We start from the raw sequence: 23,361 nt of genomic DNA, 5'->3' as shown, positions 1-23,361 counted from the left end.
ATTTTCTAAAAAAAGAAGGGTCGGTTCGGGCCGCAGGAGTTAAAAAATAAGAAATTTACATATTTTGCGATGATGGGGCCGAATACCACATGAAAATTGCATGTATGGAATAATTTTCCGAGCAATGAACGTCAGCCCAAACCCAGCAGCCAACCCTCATCAAGTCTCGTTGTTAAAACGACTTTTCATAATTGCACATTACAAAATCCACCCAAAAGCACCAGCCGCTGATCTATCCATCAACCTTTTTCCTTGTGCCACGTAACTCAGTAAAAAAAAGTAGTTCTACTTTCCGGGCCATTTCAGCCTGCATAATATTATTTTAATTAACAGCTAATAAGAGCAGATAATACGAGCCCAAAATACCCCCTTAAAACCCGCTCGGCCCGTATTCTTTCCGAAATTACGACGACCTCATCTTCCCTCTCAAACCCTAATCATATTTGATCAGAGACTCTCGCCAGATAGAGGAGGAGAGGAAGAGGAGGTGCGGCGCAGAATCGCTTCCGTCCTATTCCGTCTTAATCCGCGAATTGTTGTATTTTCACACGTTTCGATCAGTCAGTCGATTGTGCAGATCGATCCCGGTTGAAGAACATCGGAGGGATGGATCAGCAGGTTACGATTGTGCTCGGCGCGGATCCCGCCGCCTTCGAGGCATTGATCTCTCAGTTGATGTCGTCGGCGAACGAGCTACGGTCGCAAGCGGAGGCGCTTTTCAATCTATGCCGCGACCGCCACCCGGATGCACTTGCTCTCAAGCTTGCACAGGTTCTGCACTCGTCACAGTCCCTGGAGATCCGCGCCATGGCGGCTGTTCTCCTCCGTAAGCAAGTCACCTCGTCGTCTGGAGGGGATTCGGAGGAGTCGCCGTCTTATATCTGGTCACGGCTCTCGCCCGCCACCCAATCTTCTATTAAGTCTCTTCTTCTGTCCGCTGTTCAGAGAGAGGAGATGAAGAGTATAGCTAAGAAGCTCTGCGATACTGTCTCTGAGCTTGCTTCTAACCTGCTTCCTGATGGGACATGGCCGGAGCTCCTACCTTTCATGTTCCAGGCCGTGACCTCTGATTCTCCGCGCCTTCAGGAATCCGCCTTGCTTATCTTCTCGCAGCTCGCGCAGTATATCGGCGATATACTCCTTCCCCACCTCCCTACGCTTCACTCGGTCTTCCTCAACTCGTTATCCAATTCTGTGTCGCCGGATGTACGCATCGCTGCGCTTGGGGCATCGATCAACTTTGTCCAGTGCCTTGAATCTACTGCAGACCGTGAGCGTTTCCAGGACCTCCTTCCCGCCATGATGCGAACACTTACGGAGGCGCTCAATTCTGGAAACGAGGCCACTGCCCAGGAGGCCCTTGAGCTCCTTATCGAGCTTGCAGGCACGGAGCCACGGTTTCTGAGGCGCCAGCTAGCTGATGTGGTTGGTTCTATGCTTCAGATTGCTGAAGCCGATCGCTTGGAGGAAGGGACCAGGCATCTTGCGGTTGAGTTCGTGATTACTCTTGCTGAAGCCCGTGAGAGAGCCCCGGGGATGATGAGAAGGCTGCCCCAATTCATTGGGAGCCTCTTTGCTGTGCTTATGAAGATGTTGCTTGACATTGAGGATGACCCCGCTTGGCATGGTGCCGAAACTGAGGACGAGGATGCTGGAGAGACGAGTAACTACAGTGTGGCACAAGAGTGCCTTGATCGGCTATCTATTGCCCTGGGAGGGAACACCATTGTTCCGGTTGCCTCTGAGTTGCTTCCGCAATACTTAGCAGCCCCAGAATGGCAGAAACGTCATGCAGCACTAATTACTTTTGCACAGATTGCAGAAGGGTGTTCCAAGGTATATCAAAATCAAAGCCATTTAGTTAATCTTGGCAGGTTATTCGAATTTGCTTGTTCTAATGTTACTATTAATATTCTGTCATCTTTATGCAGAATTTACTTGTTCTTATGTTACTATTAATATTCTGTCATCTTTATGCAGTATAACGAGCTTATGTTTTATTGATGCAATCAACTTTTCATAATCTTCGAAGCTCTTATTCCTTCTGGTTTGTTTGTTTCAGGTCATGGTTAAAAACTTGGAGCAGGTCGTCTCTATGGTTCTAAGCTCTTTTAGAGATCCTCATCCTCGTGTACGCTGGGCAGCTATAAATGCTATTGGACAGTTGTCCACTGATTTGGGTCCTGATCTTCAAGTCCATTATCACCAGCAAGTGCTTCCAGCTCTAGCCTCTGCTATGGATGATTTTCAGAATCCCCGAGTCCAGGCAAGCAGTTCCACGATGCTGTCATTTCTCTTACCATACTTATTATTGTTTAAAATGCAACATACTTATCTTGCTCCAAAGTCTTTTTTCTGGAAATATCATTGATTAATAAGGGTCTTTATGTTTGATTACTACTTGAGATCCAAAACAAGTCAATGCTAGTATGAGGGCATGATTCGCTGGTGGTTTCAGTAGTGCTGGTGTTGGATTAGCATTGATGCTTGTAGGGACTGTGTGTCAATGAAACAGAGTTCTGTTTTATAAGAATAAGAAGTCTTGAATCCTTCCTCAACAAATACTTGAAAGGGATATCATGAAATTAGTTTTAGACACACTTGATCTTTTTGTGGTTGGCCTTATGAGCTATTCTTCATTAATTTTCTAGCATTGAGTGACATGACTTATTTTAGAGAAAGCAACTGCTTTGTTGGAAATATGTAGAGGTGTTATAGAGTTGAAAATTGTTGCGTGCTTGTTGTAATTTGAGAAGATAAGGTGGCTTGCCTTTGATAAACGAGCTGTAATGTATGTGAGGCGCTCTTGCATCAAATAAAACTCTTAATCAGGGCCAAGAAAAAAGGATTGATGAATTTAACCTGATCTAGCTTGTATAAAGCTTGTTTCTAAAGCACATTTACTATTTATTTTTGGATGCACATTGTTATTGTTGCTTTATTTTAATTAATTTATTTCATATTTACTAATTAATTCTATCTATTGTTCTTGTTAAAAATTTTATGGATGTTAATTCCTTTTTTGCTAGTTACCTTTGGTCATAACTTGACTATATATCACACAACTGCTTGTTTTCATTAAATTGTTGTAAACTCTGCCTGTTTAAAATTTTTTTCTGAAATTGTCCCATCATAAATTTCAAGAAGGCGTGCTTTCTCTGAATTTCTTATCAGAAGCTTTAGAGGTTGTACGATTTTATTTTTTTAAGCATTACCCTAAACTACTTTGATTTCTTACACTGTCTTTTCTTCAATGTCTACACAAGGAATTGTCATTTATGGGACTGTAGTGTCAATCTTGACCTTAAGGGTTTATTTGGGGCAGCTGCAACTTATTAAAAAATAGCTGTGATGTTCAAAAGCTACGGTGATTATTACAATTTTTTTAATAGATTTTAAATGACATATGATAATATTAATTATTACTTGATAATAAAATACATTATATATATATATATATATATATATACATATTTTTAAGATAACATTTTCAAAATAACATTTTTTAATAAATTTAATGTCTTAATATCACAAATTCAAATTTAATCTGCATAATCAGTAAAACTATCATGCCACATGTGATATATGTTATCAAGCGGCACGCATGACAAAGTAGCCGGTCACATTTTTAATTTGTAACGTGATTTTTTTTTCATATATATTGCTACACAATAACATGATGAACAAGCCTTCTATATGAGAAATAAATCAAACTTGTGACAAAGGAGTGAAGCAATAATCGTAGAAAAAAATGATAAAGAAATAAAAAATTAAGTAATAGTGCAATTATTGATGTAAAGTTAAGGATATGACATGAGTGCGAAGCTTGTAAATACGAAAGTAAAGGTGTTATATGTAAATACATATGACTTGTGCGGTATGTATGTAAATGGCTAGCCTTATCCACGGAAGAATAATCTGATGTTCAAAAAGCTACGGTGACTATTACAATTTTTTTTTTAAGTCTGAGTGCAGCTAGAAAGCTGTCATCACACCTAACCAAGACCAGTGGGAAAACACAGTTTTTAGCAGCAACTTTTTAAAAAGGCTGTCAAAATGTAGTTTACATAAACAAACAAAATTGCGGTGCAATATTGATTGCCATAGCACCGTCGCTCCAAACAGACCCTTAGTAATAGTTATAATTTTCACGTATAATGTCATATAAAAACTGCCAAGGGATTCACACTCCTTCTAAAATGCTTATGAGATAGAGTACCGAAGTTTTTTTATTTGATAATTTTTATTTCAGTTATATTGTCTTTAGAAATCTTGGCTCAATGCTTCGGTCGGGATTAATGTCAAACTTTAAACATGTTTATTCTTTATGGTTTGATCAAGGCAAGTAATGTGTAGAATGATTTGCAATGCCAATTTTCATTTTCCAACACTTTTTTTTCTAAAAAGTATAAAATATAGCATGTTCTTTGACCATTTACAATTTTCTGGGAAATTTTTATCTTCGACTAAACACTGGTTGAGCTAGGTTGGTTTTACTTGATTGCAAAAGTGAGATGAATCTATATTTTTGTTGTTCTAACATATATTAAAGGGTTTGATATAATTTTTGTTTAGTATTTTGAATTAATTTTTGTATTTTGAAATAGTTGAGCATTTTTTAATGTTAAACGTTGACCATCTTGACATAAGTTGAATCTAAAATATATGGAGTAGATGTTTTAGATTCAACTTATGTTAAGAAAGACAGAGGTATAACTAAAAAAAACTTGGACATATTGTATAAAGAATGATCTTATTCCATTAAAATTAAATGAAAATATAACACTCAAACACAATGGAGAAAAAGGTTTCATGTAGCCAACCCCAGTTAGTGGGATAAAGGCTTGTTTTTGTATCACCCTAATGATCAATTCAGACTTGTTTTTTAATAATGTTGAGTTGTGCATGTGTTAATGGCAAAGTATGTTTTAGGTTGAAATGGGAGGCTTGAAGATAAGAGATATGGTGTATTTTATGGGATTTATGGTTAAGATGTGGTGCAAATAAAACTTTGACCTGACATAAATATGATGTAATTGATATGGGTATATTACATGGTGATAAAAAATATAAAACTTCTTCACGGTCATGCTTGCACTGCTTGTTGGAAACTGGGAATAGCAGGATAAGTACTTATAAAATGATGTTTAATCTAACAATGAATTGATTAGATGTTCTAAACCTGTTTGAGAGTTGAATCCGCACCGATTCTCGCTTCTACACATGCAATAAAACAATTTTTTTTAACAACAACAACAACAACAACAAGCCTTTGTCCTTCTAAGCGGGGTCGGCTACATTATTAATCCTTTTTTTCTATTGCGTCCTATTTAGTGTCATATTTTCATTTAAATAAAAACATATTGTTAAACCAATTACAAAAATTGACAATTAACTTGTCCCTGCTAAAACGGCCTAACTGTTGCTAATTCAATGCAGTTCTCAATAAGGAATGTTATTTATGTTTTCTTATTGTCCGTTTGGGAGTAGCATTTTTACTTTTTAGTCTATTTGATAGTTGAGATCCATATTTTTTCTCTCGAGACAACTTTTTTTGCCAGGTTCAATTCAATTCTGCTTTAAAATTTTGTTGTTACTGGCTTTCTAGTATTCTACACTTACCTTATATTGGCGCCTTTTTTAATCATGACATTGTTATTGCTTGGCAGGCACACGCTGCTTCAGCTGTACTCAATTTCACTGAGAGCTGCACGCCTGATACTTTATCACCTTACCTGGATGGCATTGTCAGCAAACTGCTTGTATTGCTTCAGGTATTGTGAAGTTTTATTTATGAATTTTCAATTTGAGTATTTGCATTGCATGGGAAGTGTCAGTTTTTATTTGTTTCATTCAGAATGGGAAGCAGATGGTGCAAGAAGGAGCATTGACAGCTTTAGCATCAGTTGCTGATTCATCTCAGGTAATAAAAAAAAAATTCCTCAAGGGTTTTTTTTTTTCTAATTAGCATTGTGGTGGACTAGCTTTGAAATTTGCTTATTTAATCAGGAACACTTCCAAAAATATTATGATGCTGTCATGCCGTATCTTAAAGCTATTTTGATGAATGCCACTGACAAATCAAATAGAATGTTGCGTGCCAAATCCATGGAGTGCATCAGTTTGGTTGGAATGGCCGTGGGTAAGGATAAATTTAGGGATGATGCTAAGCAGGTATTGCCAAACTTCTGTTTTAGTCATAGTTATTGTAATTTTTTCAAGCTAAACTATTTGTCATATGCTCAGGTGCACATTTATTACTCCATGCCTGGCTTGATCCCTTAATGCTTATTTTTTTGTAGGTAATGGAAGTACTGATGACGTTGCAAGGTTCACAGTTGGAAAGCGATGATCCTATAACAAGTTACATACTTCAGGTATGTTTAAAGCTTGGGGTAATTTATTTTTGGGGCATTTACATGCATACGACCCAATTCCTATGTATTTACATATCTTGCACCTAAACTTTCATTTTTTTTACATTTATACGACCCAAATCTCTCATATCACATGCCACTACCTCAACTTTTAAAAAGTGAAATACACCTTTTCATACATAGGCAAGGTGGTATGCATCTAAAAATTGAATTTGGGTGTTATATAAGTACATACAAAATAATTGAGTGGTATGTGTGAATCTTCTTTTATTTATTTTTTTCTTGCATGTATTATCTCATTGTGTTTAAGGTACTTGTCTTTTATGCAGGCATGGGCCAGGCTCTGCAAGTGTCTAGGTCAAGATTTTCTTCCATACATGAATGTTGTCATGCCTCCATTGCTTAAATCTGCTCAGCTAAAACCTGATGTTACCATAACATCAGCAGACACAGATGAGGAAGTAGAAGATTCAGATGATGACAGGTACACATTCTAAATATCATCCAAATTGATGACTAGCTTTGATGTCGCTTTTATTCTATTATCACTGGTTTGCTAGTTCACTGATTTGCTTTCATTTTCCTTTATTTTGGCTTTGTGGCGTGTTTCTATGAGCTGGCAATTACTATTTCCTCTCATTTATTCTGCATTTTTTTGGTACAATATGATCTTTATTTTGTGAAGATATTGGCTATCATGCTTGGTACATTAGAAAAGTTCTGCTTATGCAATATGTATGAGTCTGAAACATGCTTATGTTCTACGTTGTTATGGTTCTCAGAAAGAATGTATTTAAATGCAGCATAGAGACGATTACCCTTGGGGATAAAAGGATTGGGATCAGAACTAGCGTGTTGGAGGAAAAGGCTACGGCATGTAACATGCTTGGTTGTTATGCTGATGAGCTCAAGGAGGGTTTCTTTCCATGGATTGATCAGGTCTATAATGACAAAAAATGAATCTGCATGTTTACTAAATTTCGGGCTTTTATGTCAAATAAAAGAAAAAGGGTTAACTGTAACCATATTAACTGTAGGTTGCTCCCACATTGGTCCCCCTTCTCAAATTTTATTTTCATGAAGAAGTTAGGAAGGCTGCTGTATCAGGTACTAATTTTATCCCTTTGCTTTCTTTTAATTCTTTTGCAAATATAATTACTTAGGCTTTCTTTTTTACTCAGCTATGCCAGAGCTTTTGAGATCAGCAAAGTTAGCAGTAGAGAAGGGGCAAGCATCTGGTCGTGATGAGTCCTATGTTAAGCAGCTGTCAGATTACATAATTCCAGCTTTAGTGGAAGCTCTTCACAAGGTTTTCCCGGCACTCCTGTATTTTTGAGTTACTTTTAACATGTATCTATGATAATTTAGCTCTGATGATTTTCTGTTCTTTGTGGCATTTTCTTGTAGGAACCCGAGGTTGAAATATGTGCATCTATGTTGGATTCATTGAATGAATGTGCAGAGGTATGTTCATCGTTATTAGGTTGCCTTGTTTTCTAGATGCGCTCATATAATTATTTAAACATAGAAAGCTGTTTTGAATCTACCAATATGCCATATGTTGCACATATATCTAGCCGAAGAGCATATGTTTTGGTTATGGCGTCCAATAATATTTTATCGCTATTCTGTTTTATGGCCATAGTCTAATGTTTATCATATTAGCTATGAAATGTCTACCAAAAATCCTTTTTTTTTTCAATGTTATGTGCATTCTTTGGCTATCAGACTACTCCATCATTCAAAATCAAGTTAACATTTATACTTTTATGTTGTCTTCTTCTCTTGCTTGCCTATTTTCTAAAATCTTCACATGATCGATGACAAAATTGGAAGTTATAAATTCTTTTAGAAGTCATGGCTACTTTTTGTTTCATGTTGCTAATGAGTGTTCCATTGGCTCTTGATGCTGAACAAGGCCATTCAATGCTGTTGAAATGCTAAAACATGTCTTGGCAAAACATTCCATGTGTTAGCATGCCATGTTAATGTTTTTATTTGTTAAAACCTTTCTTCCAGATCACTTTTTTAAATCTGCCATATTTCAATTTTAGTTCCTGCCAGAAACGCTCAACAAAATGCAAAACTTCTCCATGTTTCTTGTTTTCATGACTATTGATAGGGAAATTATAGAATAGTTGGTCGATCTCTTATGAGTGCATGATTTTATATTTTCTAATTATGGTAACAACATATTTCTATTAAAGAAAGTCTAAATGCATGTGATTTGTTGCTACACCTTTGGTGTGCGCTAATGTGCTTGTGTTTTTTATTTCCATTGCCTGTTGATGATGGTCTTTGAGTGCTGATGCAATTTGGGTTGATGTGTCAGCTTGGTGATGATGATTGTGAAGATTCTTTTTCTTCAGTGAATGTATCTATTTCCCAAGATTTTGAAACACATTGTAATTGGAGAGTGATTTTTTATGGTAGACTTCTTAGAGGACTGTTGATTTTTCTCTGAGATGAGGAATGTGTGACAATTGATCCGCTGGATCGTGGTACCTCTACTTTAAGGATTTTAAAGCAAGGCAAGGTTCTTTTGAGGTTGAAACTCATCTAAATTTACCCAATTGTAATTGATGTTTCCTTGAAGAGAAGACCTGGGCATGCAAAGAAAATGGTTGATCTTTGGTAGATGTCTCTAGGCTTATACTTGATGTTTGGAGGGATGATTAACTATTGTTAGTGCTTGTTGTGTTTAAGGGTTCCTTTTGACGGAGACGAGAGAGTATGCTGAATATCATTGTTATTTTGTTTAAGTTTTGGGCTTTTTGACCTTCTCTTGTTGGTGCTTTTATTTTTCTTTGGTGGTCATAATGTATTTCAAATTGAGCTGACTTGAGCTGTTAATGGCCACTGTTTAGATCTTTGTCAAGTTGTGTACTTTTGAACAAAGTATCCCTTTGGATCAATCTTACTCCTTCAGTGTTGTTGATTTAACCTCATGGATGCTTTCCAAGGATTAAAAAACATATAGTTTGATTTGAAGTTTGAATTTTCTTTGGGTTGTTCTGATTGCATTGTAAATGTGTGTTAGCAAGTTTAAGACGTAATACAAATGGTTATAGGTTAATCTAATAATTTATTATTTATTGGATTGATATGGTTGAAATGTAAATATGTATTGAAAGGTTTTTGGCTCAAGTCACAATGGAGTTGCTTACAAGTTGATTTAAGGATCAAATTATTATAGGATTGATTTGAGGGGAGCTAAATTGCCATGCAAATGAGTGCAAGTTGATAAACTATTCTCAACTTAGTTGTGTATGGATTGATGTAGGGATAGATTTCTCTTTTAATTGATTGTGTGTATCACAATTTCTAACAAAATGATATTGTAGCGGAAAGTGGTTGATGTAGGGTTCAAGTTCTTTTTTGGATTGATTTGATTCTTTAAAAGCCAACATGTGCCCTAGTTTGGGAGAAAAGTTATGGGATTGTGGAATCAAGTTGCAATGTAAATGCATGTGTGTTGCTTGATTTGATATGACCTTTTTAGATTTGGAATCTTCATCTTCTTTCTTTATTTTTAGCGGGGAAGTTTCAACATGTTTGATAACTTTGTTAATTATGATACACTTGTCATATGGGTGAGTAGTTACCTTGAATATGCCCCTTTATTTTGGAGTTATATATATGATCCTCTTGAGGTATTATTTGTAGTGTTCCCTATCACAAGGGAGAATTGGTCCTAGTAGATTTATCTTGGCTTATTAATATCAAATAAATGATTAAGGGTTTGTTTGGAGCAGTTGCAGTTGTTTGGAGCAGTTGCAGCTGTTTGAAGAAGTAGATGTGAAACTACTGCAGAAGAAATTGATTTTCAAAAAACTGTAGTGGCTTTGACAAATTTATTTTATTTTCAAAAAGTTAGATCGTAGTTTTTGGGCAGCTAACACACTTTAATAGTTTAGGGTGAAAAAAATAGCTTTTTTATCACAGATAGAACTATGGTGGCAGTTTGAAAAACAACACAAGCAGAAAGTTGTGCCAAACAGACTTTAGGTGAAACTTGATTTGTGTTTGGTTGTTTGTAGTACTTTTCTTAGAGTGATGGAATCGATTGCTTCAGTTTTATATTAATCACTTAACACATTGGTCTTCTATACGACCTTTTGACCTTTACTAGATGACATGCACCTTCTTTGTGCTTGTCTTTTGTTTGTATTTTCTTTATTCAAATGAGTGATTTTTAATATTTGTTGTACGACTTGGAGTCAACTCATGAAAGTTGGTTACATTGCTTATTTTAGAGAAATGTCAATTTATTATTTCTTTAGCTTTGTCAATTCATAACTTTTGTATAGATGATTGGGTCTTTAAAGTTGTTGGGATATAGATCCTATCAACTCTATCTTACAACTCCAATTATGGAGAATGCATAACGTTGGGACTGGTGGCAATGTCTTGTACCAAGAAAAAAATATTTATTCATTTACTTCATTTACATAATGGTTATTGTTTTAGGAATCTTGTGAACTCTTTTTTTCCACAGAAGAGTTGGTCCTAGAAGTGGTGATTTTGACTTTATAATAATATGCCCCATATATTGGGACTTATGACCCTGTTCTAAAAGCAAAACATCTCGGAGAGTTTTCTAATTATTCTCTCGTAATTTTGACAACCTTTGGAATATATTGCCTATAAATCTCGCCCCTTATATATAGAGGATTGGTAGGGTTCCAAGTATTTATATGTCTTACATGTACAAAATCCACCCATTGAACTAACGGTGTCTTGTGAAATATCTACAGGTTGCTGCAATTGCTTTTTTTTTTTTTTTTGGCATACGCCTTCCAATCCCTCAGTCCTACTAAGACGGATTTTTATTAGAGAACCTTGGCCAACAACTTGTAAACATAGAAGACATGACTGTTCTTCATAGAATTTAATCCATTAAGTTCAAATAAACATAATTAGGCGGGAAATTAAAGAAAAAAAAAACAGAAGCCTCCAAATTGATGCTTCTATTTGGTTTCCAACTGCACTCAATTAGTGCAGTGCAAGCTGTTGAAGCTTCACTCATTCTCTAGGGTATGGCGTTTGGTCAAAGCTTATTGTGTGATGCCTGCATTTATGGCGAGGGTGGTGAATGCCATTTCTGAACCGCCTTGTTGATCCTTCATCAATGTTGAATGGCTTGAGGTTTGCCTTTGCTGCCCTAAGTTTCTGTTGCTCCTTGTTCTTTTGCTTTAGTTTGCCTCTCTTCTTTTTCCTTGCATTTTGTTGTACCATTTTAACCTAAGAGGATCACTAAAGATTTCCTGTGATCAGATGAGTAAAGTTTTTTTTTGTTTAATTGTCGTAACATTTTGTTGTCTTTCATTCAACAACAACAACAACAACAACAAGCCTTTATCCCACTGAGTGGGGTCGACTATATGAATCCTTTTTCTTGAAGGATTCATGCCATTATTCTTTGACAAAATTTTATGCTGACTATTGACTAAACTCTACCCTCCATTTTTCGCATCTGTGGCTTGAGACCCAACAATGTCCGAGTCTTGTCATTAAAGAGCATAATTTTGTTCTTTAGTATATCCGGTTAAACCTATGGAAATCTCTTGCATGGTGACCACCCAGATTTGACTGCTGAAGAAAGAAGACAAGTAGGCTTGGAAATGCTGCATACTTGTTCTGAGCATAGATTGAATTTTTTACTTCACAGGTTTGCATCGTAAAAGCTTAAATCAGTAAAGGAAACGCTGTTGTCCCTAGCTACAAATTCCAATTTTTCAATTAGATGGCCAATCTCTCTCTCTCTCTCTCTCTAATCTGATTTATTAAAGATTCTTTGACAAAATTTTACGCTGGCTGTTGACTAAACTCAACCCTCCATTTTTTCGCATCCGGGGCTTGAAATCCGACAATGTCGAGTCTTTTCATTAAAGAGCATACTTTTGTTCTTTATTATGTCGGTAAAACATATGAAAATCTCTTGCACGGTGACCACCCAGATTTGACTGCTGAAGAAAGAGGACAAGTGGGCTTGGAAATGCTGCATACTGGTTTTGAGCATAGATTGAATTTTTTATTCCACAGGTTTGCATCGTAAAAGCTTATATCAGTAAAGGAAACGCTGTTGTTTCTAGCTACAAATTCCAATTTTTCAATTAGATGGCCAATCTCTCTGTCTCTCTTTAATCTGATTTATTAGACAGGACACCCAAAAAATTAAAGTTTAAAATATTTGTAGGTGGATAGAATTTTTGTGAGAAATATTATTTTTTATTAAAAGGACACAGTCCCTTGCATTATATATCCCAAGGCTTAAAAAGTATATTATTAATTATTGTGTTTAGTTTCCAATCAATGCAGATGAATGGCAGAGTTCAATATACTTGAATTTTGGCACTGTATCGTGGTAACAAACAATAGATTCTTAACTGTAACTAGCATACTTTCAATAAATCAATCATAATGTGTAAATGCTTGGAATCCGCTAGTGTTATTGGTATACATAGAAAATTTTGGGATCCTTAGCAAATGCAATTCACACGATTGTTTTGTTTTGTTTTGTAGTCTATATGCTAAAATCCATTATTCCTAAATTATTCATAAACAGTTCAAAAGATAAGGCTGTTCTTTTAGTTCGTCTGTTTAAAATTCAGGAAGATTTCTTTCATTGCATAGTATGGCACCTTTAAATTCTTCTTAATTCATATTAAATTTTTTTCCATTAAATTAATATTAATACCTAATTATTGAAAATATGATCTATTTAGTGAGATATTTTGGTAAACTTCTCTATGAAAATTGTAAAAATATTTCCGTCATTAGTGATCTTAATATTATAAATAATAACAAATTTTTTATTTCTTCCGTTTTATTTGTAAAATAGAAGTTCAAGAGACTTTAAAGAAAATGAAGTGTGGAAAAGCAGTAGGCTTGATAGCATTCTAATATAAGTATGAAAATGTTTATTAGATCTAAAAATTTCTTGGCTTACTAAACTTCTAAATATTATTTTAAAACCTAAAAGCTGTTTGATGAGTCAAGAGTCAATTATTTCCTACTTTTTAAAATAAAGGGGGTGCGCAAGATTATTAAAATTATAAAAGAATTCAATTATTGTGTCATAAATTAAAGTTATGGGAGAGAATTGCACATCAGTTATGATGATACAAAAATTTCACAAAATCAATATGGATTTATGTCGAGCAAGTCTACTATTGAAGCTATATATTTATTAAGAGGTTTGATGGAGAAGTATAGAGAGAGTAACAAGAATCTACATATGACTTTTGTTGATTTAAAAAAAAAAATTATGATAAGTTTCCAAGAGAAATATTTTGGAGAGTTCTCAAAAAGAAATGTTTTGATATTGCTTCTATTCAATTCATTAAGGATATGCATGTTAGAGTTGTTATTTGTGTTTGAACACAAGGAGGATTGACCAAGTATTTTTTTTTAAATTCAGTTGGATGACATCTCATATCTTTTTTGCTTTAGTTATGAATGGTTTTACTGGACATTTATCGGAGGATGTATATTGACGTCTGCTTTTTTGCTGATGCTATAATGATATCCTTCTTGTGGATAAGATTAGAGAGAGTTTCGGATAAAAATTGAATTATGGAGGTCAATTTTAGAGTCTTAAGGCTTTCATTTGAGTAGACCTAATACTCTATATGTGGAATTTATTTTTTGTATTATTAAATTTTGTTTCAGGGTTGTAAAAATGGCCGATCAAGGCATTAAAAGGAGTGAATATTTGAGATAACTTGGGTCTATTGTTCGAAGTGATTTTAGTATAGATGGGAATGTTATTAGTAGAGTTCAAGTTGGATGGTTGAAGTGGAGGAAGGCATTGGGTGTATTGTGTGATGAAAAAGTACCGCTTAAAGGAATATTTTATAAGATAGTGGTGAGACCTGCAATGGTTCATGGCACAGAGTGTTGGCCTGTGAAAGAGAAGCATAAAATTGAGTTAAGTGTTGATGAGATGAGAATACTCTGGAGGATGAATGGCTTTACACTTAGAGACAAAATGCGAAATAAGTATATTTGTGAAAGATAAATGGGCTCATCAAATATAGAGATCGAGAAATATTTCTTGTTATTGCATTGTTTTTTTTTTTTTGAAATTAGAATGTGGATACCTCACAAATATTAACCTCTAAAGAGCTATCATACTTCTCTCTTACCCCTTCAGATTTGAACATGTACATTTTTTTATTTATTTTGTGGATTTAATTAATCCCTCTTATTACTGGATAATGTTGAGATGGCCGAGTTGGCAATTCCTGATGCTGGTCACATTCCCGACTAGAGTTAAAACTTTTGCACCTGTATAAGCTTAGCTGACTCTTACCTTTGATCATCCTATCTGTTTTGGATGAGCTCCTCTCAAATAAATTTTTAGTTGAGTTGGAGATTCATATTTATTAGAGCGTTAGCATCATTCTTGTTTTCACGCATTTTTTTGGTTAATTAGTCAGAAAAAAAACTAACTAATTTTGGTTTTTGTAATGGCAATTTAGACATTGAGCACTTTATTGTTTTGCTAAACTGGTAGACATTTAAATTCTGGTTTGCCATTGTTCAGCTTGCCGGGCAGCTTCTTAGTGAGGGCCAGGTTCGATCCATTGTGGATGAACTCAAACATGTGATAACCGCAAGCTCCACAAGGAAACGAGAAAGAGCTGAGAGGACAAAAGCAGAGGATTTTGATGCTGATGAGGGGGATCTGCTCAAAGAAGAAAATGAGCAGGAAGAGGAAGTTTTTAATCAGGTATGCTAGTGCAGTATTACTAAGGGCTGAGGTTTTCTGATACAATTAATATGTTTAGTAAATTTTCATGCAAAGCAAAGCTAATGATTTACAGATCACAGGTGATAAATCACTCCAACTTTGCAATACTATTTTTCAAGTTCAATTGTTGATGAAATTATCATAAATTTCCTGATATTCAATAGTAATTTACAGAAAAAATAAAATCAATGGGATAACGAATTAAATTTCACGAAATTAGATTTTGAATGCATCAGTTCTTGGACCATAACCTAGAACTGAAACTCTTATAAGAAATTAGTTCGAAGGAATGAAATTATTAAAAGTAAAAATTACTGCATATTGACGGAAGGAGATGGCTTTTTCAATAAGTAGGCAGTTACATTTATACGCTTAAAGGAATTATGCATCCAACTTGCACCCATATTGAATTTGTAAAGAAAGAGATAAATACATGTTTTATCATGTTAATAGCTATGGGCAGGTAGTTGCATGGCAATTCACGTTTACACTATAGAGATAGCTGTACATGTTAAAGCTAGTCATGTGATTAGATACATATATGTACATGCACGGCAACTCATGCCTGCTTAATCCATAAATAAACAAAATTTAGCATCTAATTGGGGAAAATTCAAGAAGAAGCATGAAATTTGATCAGAGATTTTAAATAATTGAGAATAAACTCCACACTCCTGGGGTATATAATCTTTTGAATTTAAAAATAAATTATAAAATAACTACTAAATAATTATCTAAATTTTCTCTATATTTTTGAATATTTTAAAATGCTAGACTCTTTCACATGCCGTTTAATTTGTTATACAATTCCTTCTCGAGTACTTTTCTGGCATACAATTTGCAATCACTTCTAATCTAGTAATTTAGAACTTGCCCTTGAGTTTCTTTGATTGTTTGCTGCATGCAGGTTGGTGACTGTTTGGGCACGTTGATTAAAACCTTTAAAGCTTCTTTCCTGCCATTCTTTGACGAGATTTCAATTTATGTAACAGCAATGCTGGTGAGTTGAACACAGAATAACAATGTTAAATGCATGAGGTTGATATTTTTATTGTAAGTACCGATTCTAAAATAGTTCACTGTTTAAATGTATTATGTTAGTTCCGATCCGATTCTAAATTTTGCTATACATATCAATTTTTTCCTTGAAGATGGAAAATTTAATTTTTCAGTGGACTTTTTGTTTATTTTATTATTAGTGGTGTGCTTTGAATCCTGTAAAAGAAAAGAAAGAATTCTTCTATATTAGGCTTTTTATTTGAATGTTTATTTCTTCAGTTATGTTAATAAATTAGTAAAGCATTCTACTAACTTAGTTTTGTCTTAAAGAGCGTTATTTAATCTATATTTACAGGTTTTATCTGATTACTATTACCTTCTTAATTTACTGGAATAAGCTCAATGACACTACTTTGTGAGCACTAGCACATTGAGCTTGAAGAGTATTTTTAATGGTTGCAATTTTGCAGAAATTATTAAATTCAGTCAATAATTTTTTGAACAGGAATCCATTTCTTTTTTTTGTTAATGTTACCTCTATTGGAGTAGCTGGAAAACTGAATTGTATTCCTAACCTGGTTCAATTTATCCCCCTTTTTTGTTTCACTTATTTTGGTTGTCATTATGCCTTTAATTAGAATATTTTTCCATTTGTTTTTGTAAGAGAGATAATTCTTGTAGGCATTCATATACATATTATGCTTTCATGTAACAGTTGTCACTGCATGCAAGTGCCTGCAATGTTTGAAAACCACAGATTTGATCCAACCTAACATGGCACCCAACCATTTTTTATCAGAATCTAAATATAATTTTAATTTTTTATTTGATTTGTGTTGATTAGTCGACATTAAAACAAAATGATTTTGTTGGCATTACTTTTCAATGGATTGAACCAAGCATTACTCGGGGTGAATGTTCATACCATTCATTTTCATCAAGTGTAATTGGTGTGAATGTTCATGCTATTCATTTTCTTCAAGTGTAATTGGTCACATTGATGCTAGTTATCGTTTTACACTATCGATAGTAACAAATGTTAAGATACGATCAATATGCTGATTTCTCATCCATTTTATGCTTTGATTCAATATTGAACTATGGAATAAAGCAAGAGCACAATTGGAATTCAGTGCCGTGCACTCTACCGTTTTATAGGGTGAACAAGTATCATTCGTTGGTTGCTGAAACAATTTGATTCATATTTCCTGGATATTAGATACTTGTTTAGTTGGATTGGCAACTGAATTATTTGGTATTCAGCTGCTTATAACTGAACTTTTTCATTTTTTTTTCTTTGTCCTTGCCTATCTTTCTTTTATTTAGGGCAAGGATAAAACTCCTGAGGAAAGAAGAATAGCCATTTGTATTTTCGACGATGTTGCTGAACAATGTCAAGAAGCAGCCCTGAAGTAAGGATTTTCCCCTTGATGCTGCAGTTTGAATTTATATTTTGTTTATATTTGAGCTTGATTTTATGTTTATTGATTCTTTAAACAGATACTATGTTACTTACGTGCCATTCTTACTAGAAGCCTGTAACGATGAAAATTCAGATGTTAGACAGGCTAGTTTATGAACTGCTCTTCTTCTCTTATTCTTAAGCTTTCACACTTTACCACCGCTGTTATTTCTTTTGGGTTTGTTGAATCATTGCACACTATTTTGATTTGTGCTTGAAACAAATTTTGCTAACAGGCTGCAGTTTATGGTATTGGTGTTTGTGCTGAGTTTGGTGGTTCTGTCTTTAGACCTCTTGTTGGAGGTATTTGTGATGACTGCCCTCTTTTTTACTGTGTAATTTTCTTAGAGAATTTTTTTTTTTTTAAATTTATCTGATTACTGCTTTGCAGAAGCTCTCTCCCGGTTAAATAATGTAATACGGCATCCTAATGCTCAGCATTCCGACAATATAATGGCATATGACAATGCTGTTTCGGCTCTAGGAAAACTATGCCAGTTTCATCGTGATAGCATTGATGCAGCTCAGGTGATTGAATGTTCCAACTCATCTCCAAACATTTACATTGTGTCCTATTTTTTATTTTTCATCTGCAAAGAGAGATGATATCACTCGAACTACAAGGTCATCGTCACATCTAGGGCTGTAATTGAGCCTAGTCGGGTCTAGTATGCCATCGTCTGGACTTAGGCTTGGTTGAATCATAAGTTGTGCATGTTCAATTCAAGCTTGAGAAGAGTTTTCTCATATATGTTTATTATTTGCTTGCTTAATATTTTAAGTGTTGATATTTGATTTGTACTTGACTTGTTTATATTAATAAAAAGGGTAAAAATTCTAATGAGTTCCTAATTTTTTCTATAAAATTAGACATTTCACTTGAATATAATTTTTCGTATAAAACTAGTAAACATGTTAAAGCTTCAGATTCCTTGGCAAGGGGTTATGTGTCTTGTACGACATATTGTCTTCCGTATCAGATTCTGTATAAAAAAGCCTTGTTTAGGTATTTTAGTCGTATTTGTGTATGCAATACAAATTCAGGAATATTATAGGTCAATGAGATTCTGCTGTTTGTCTCTATTTTTGCATTCCTATTATGGAAGTTTATCAAATTTGGGATATTCTATGTTTTGTTTTAAATGTTGATCACAGTTTGGTTTGTTATCTTTGTTATAACCTGTGTTTGCCAGGTTGTTCCTTCTTGGTTAAGCTGCTTGCCAATAAAAGGCGATCTTATTGAGGCTAAGCTAGTGCATGAGCAGCTTTGTATGATGGTGGAAAGGTATATTGCAATTTTTCTTTTGCATTATTTGATGGAATTCTGCATTAAATTTACTGTTTTATCCTTTTATTTAAGGTCGGATGGAGAACTCTTGGGTCCTAACAATCAATATTTGCCCAAAATTGTTTCGGTATTTGCGGAGGTATTTATATTTCTCTTACCAATACCCATTGTTCTTCACAATTTATTTTGTATGATATTAGCCTGTTTTCTTGCTTAATGGAATGTTAATGTTAAAAGAATCTGTTGTAGATCCCGCATTTAGTATTCCCAATAACTAATGAACTAAAAATAGGCTTCTAGCTTATTACTGCTGTTCCAATTGTTTGTATGGGAATTTGATTTTATGCATATTTTAAGTACTTTTCGTCTTTCCTATTGTTTTATTTTTGGAAGATTTACATACCTCTCAATTTTTTTTGTACTTACATATCTAACATCTAAACTTTAATTTTTTTCAGATATTCCCCCTTACCTATGCATGAAAAGTTTTATTTCACTTTTTAAATGTTAAAATAATGATATTTTTTATGTGATATGAAAGATTTAAGGTGGTATAAATATATAAAAAAAATAATGTTTAGGTGTTGGATATATAAATCCCCTTTATTTTTTTTATCCTTATCGTAAAATTAGCTGTTTAAATCTCTAGTATTGCTTGATTTTACTTGTATGGACCCATAACCAAGGTTGTAGTTGAGTTGAGCCCAGCCAAGTACATCATAGTTCGAACTTGGCTTGTTATAGTTACAAGTTGTTCATGTCTTGAATTGTTTAAAAATTTTAATGTTTGAACTTGATTTCTACTTGTTTTATATATTTCGAGTAAACAAGTATTTAAGTGAGCTAATAAACAAGCAAAAAATTCAAGCGAATATTTAAATTTTCATATAAAAAATACAATAAATGATTTAACAAATGTGAGCGCACTTATTGATTTATCGATTATGAACTCTATTTTGATTTAACTCATCAACTCTCATACTATGGAATGTAATCTCTCATAATTTAGCATGATCATACTTCCTAATTTGTACCCAACTCTCAAATTCATATGTAAATGCTGGTTTTCTCATAGTTATAGTGATATGCACTTATCTTTTCCTAGTTTTGTTGGACAATTATATAAATCTTTTCTATTGAGTTGTCACATCATCTTTAATCTTAATCATATATAACTTATAATGATTACAGTGTATTTTCTCAACACCACTTTTAATCGGGTAGAAATTATGAGCGGAGTGGAAAGAGGAGATATACAAGAGACTAAAGTTTCATAGATCTTTGCACACCACGATATTGTCGTTGCTTTCGATGCTTGCACGCCTTAGCAACTTAGAGTTTTATATGTTTGGAGCAAAATCCGAAGGCATTAAACTATGACAGGTCAGAGGGAAAGTGAGGCTCGCGGGAGTTTAAAGTTAATTTTTAGGGGCATTTCATATATGCCACATAAATCTTATGTATTTTCACATCTAACACCTAAACTTTAATAAATTATGCAACTAATAATTATATATTAATAAAATAAATATATAACTAATAATTAATTTAAAAATATTATTGGTATAATAATATATTAATATTAAATCCATAATTAACTAATTATAGTTAATTAAATTTTATTAAAATAATATATTATATATGATACGAGTTATCATCGAGCTTAATATTGAATATTTAACAAGTCATTTATTGAACAACAAACGAGTTCGATCGTGAACATAAATAAATAAATTCAACTATGTTAATGCTTAGCTCATTTAAGCTCCGAGCTTTTAAAAATTATTCAAACTTATTTATTTACTAATTTGAATGAGCATGATCAAGTCTTTTAATCAAGCCAAGTTCAAGTGGTTCTTCGAGTGCATTGGTTCATTTACAGTCCTACTCATAGCCTTTTAAACCAAACGCCATATCTATATCTAGGTGGGTTCCGGTTGTGTTGGATTTGAGCAATTGGCCAGTGCTGCTTATAAATTAATTTTTTTAAAAAATGAAACATTGAGCTGAATAATGGTATTTTTTATGTGATATGAAAGCCTTGGGTGGTATAAATGTAAAAAGCAAAATTTAGCAGTTTGATATGTAAACATTGATTGTTTTTTGATCGGGTGCAGGTTTTATGTGCTGGGAAGGATTTAGCCACAGAGCAGACAGCCAGCAGAATGGTGAATCTATTACGGCAGCTCCAGCAAACTCTGCCGCCGGCAGTTCTCGCCTCGACCTGGTCCGCCTTGCATCCGCAGCAGCAGCTCGCGCTACAATCCGTCCTGTCCACGTAGTAGCTGTTTCGGCACGGGCACGTATTCTTCGTCGAGGAAAATTGGATCGATACCGTTCAATCGTTTGCTCCCACCCAATATTTTTATGTCAATCATTTCTTTTGCATGGATTGCAGGTGCAATCAGCAGCTGCTCTGTTGTGGTGCTCGTTTTAGAGCAGAAGCATGAGAGTCTCTCGTCTCTGGTTGGGGCTTGTGTTGTACCATGTGCATAATAGGGGTGATAGGAAATATCACCTTCTGTCCTAAGCATGCTTAGTGCGAAGGGGAGTTTATTTTTATTTTTATTTTTATTTTTATTTTTATTTTAAAATAATATTTTTGTTTTTATAATTTTTGGTGGATTTGAGATTTTTGCATGTTTATTATTTTGCTGTATTCCTGCTCTTTGGGTGAAGATAGCGGCATTTTTGGCGTATTTTATATCTTTTTTCAGGATCTGAAAGTGATTATGATTTGTTAAATGAATTGTTGGGCTATTATTTTTATGGGATAATTACATAAATACCCACCCAAAACATTACTATTTACAAATAACAACCGAGTCTATGTATTTACGCGTGCCACCATCAAATCATGGAGAATATGAGTTGGTGTTTTATCATGAATTTTGATATTTTGAGCGAGAATTTGAGAAGTAGACGAAAATGGGTGCTAGATTTGTAAATAATAATAGTTTGGATGCTACGTAGCATGCGTAGCACGCCGTAGCACGCCGTTTGTCATCTTGTTTTGGTTATGAGAAGTTTGCATGCGTAGCACGCCGTTTTTATTTGTTTTAACATTAAATGTATGCTTGATAAGGTAAATTTTGCTTTTAAAAATAATAATAGAATGGTTTTTGATGCAATATTAATGATTTGAGTGTAAGTTTAAAGGGCCGTTTGGGGCAGCTTATAAATGTGGCGGTGTTTTTGAAAATGCTGTCTAACTGTTTGGTTTGCTCGTTTTTGAAAATAATGTCTGCTGCGTTTGGGTTTTTTACAATAAATGCAGGCCGCGGGTCGACCCGCGGGCCGCGTTTTAGAATAAGCTACTTGTTCTGAAATGCACAAGCTGTCTCAAACAGACTTTAAATGTGAGATAAGTAAATACGTAGGAATTGTGTGTTACACATATAAATGCCTCACTTAGAAAATGAAACCCATCTGTAAAGCCTCAAAATGTTATGCATGTAAATATGAAAGTTTACGTGTGAGATATGTAAATACATTTGAATTGTGTGCTAGTGATGTTTTCATTTATTTATATATCGAGCTTCCAAATTTTAAATTTTACATATGTGCCACCTTATTTGTACATAAAGATGTGTATTTCACCTTTTGAAAGTTAAAATAATGATAGTATTATGTAATATGAAAGACTCGGATGGTATAAATGTAAATATAAAAGTTTTAAGTGAAAGGTATATATATATATATATATATATAGATGAAATGGAAGATATGTAATCATGTAAATGGCCCAAACATTTTAGTAATGTAATCCGAAGTAGAAGGTCAGGTTCAGACAGTTAGTTTCTAGTAAGTAAAAAAGTATTTTTAACTTACTCTTAAAGCTATTTTAAATTTCTATAAAATTATATTTCCACAAATTAGTTCTTTTGATAAAAGAATTATGAGCCTAAAAAGAATCCAAAAGTTTCCATCAACCAAAAGGAAGTTTAAGAAACCCAATTCACCATAATAAATTAAGCAAAAATACCATTACAAATTACAAATATATGAAATAAGACAATACGATTCACAGAGAACACCACAACAAACCTCGACAATAACACAACCAACACGCCCAAACTGAACACAATCCTTACCTGACTCTGTGGTCCTCTTCTGCTTCTCCGCCATCATCACAACCCTCAGTCCCCACGTCCTCATAATCCTTCCCGAGGGCCGCCAGATCCTCCCTCACCTTCGAGAACTCACCATCTTCCATCCCTTGCCGACGTACTAGTACATGAATGCTCGCTTCGAATACATGAACTGAAACAGGAGGTTCATGCGAGAGAACACCTCAGACACCTCTGTGTTGTTGTTGATCAAACACACAACTTGTTGCACCCTCTACAAGATTGCCGCTAGGGACGATTGAAGGCAGTTGGTAGTTTATCTCACACTTTAACCCAATTGGGCACTTGTGAATAAAAATCTCACCAAATCATAAATCTCTTTTATAAGATTAAGGAAGCTTTAAATG

General features: G+C 34.3%; 1 protein-coding gene across 1 annotated transcript; it reads left to right on the top strand.

The window, feature by feature from the left end:
- Positions 1-397: 397 nt before the first annotated feature.
- Positions 398-21,468, top strand: LOC110020685 (importin-5). The gene is made up of 20 exons (XM_020718870.1): positions 398-1,836; positions 2,063-2,266; positions 5,670-5,774; positions 5,858-5,923; positions 6,010-6,174; positions 6,303-6,377; positions 6,707-6,861; positions 7,181-7,316; positions 7,415-7,484; positions 7,559-7,686; positions 7,785-7,841; positions 14,929-15,114; positions 16,043-16,135; positions 17,461-17,546; positions 17,635-17,701; positions 17,833-17,899; positions 17,988-18,124; positions 18,790-18,881; positions 18,957-19,023; positions 21,002-21,468. Exons 1-20 carry the CDS (start codon positions 607-609, stop codon positions 21,164-21,166), a joined length of 3,351 nt encoding a protein of 1,116 aa, XP_020574529.1. The 5' UTR covers positions 398-606; the 3' UTR covers positions 21,167-21,468.
- Positions 21,469-23,361: the final 1,893 nt, after the last annotated feature.

Source organism: Phalaenopsis equestris, unplaced genomic scaffold, assembly GCF_001263595.1.
Source record: "Phalaenopsis equestris unplaced genomic scaffold, ASM126359v1 Scaffold000107, whole genome shotgun sequence".
NCBI lineage: Eukaryota > Viridiplantae > Streptophyta > Magnoliopsida > Asparagales > Orchidaceae > Phalaenopsis > Phalaenopsis equestris.
The sequence above is the reverse complement of the archived record's forward strand: the minus strand, read 5'-3'. Positions and strand labels throughout refer to the sequence as shown.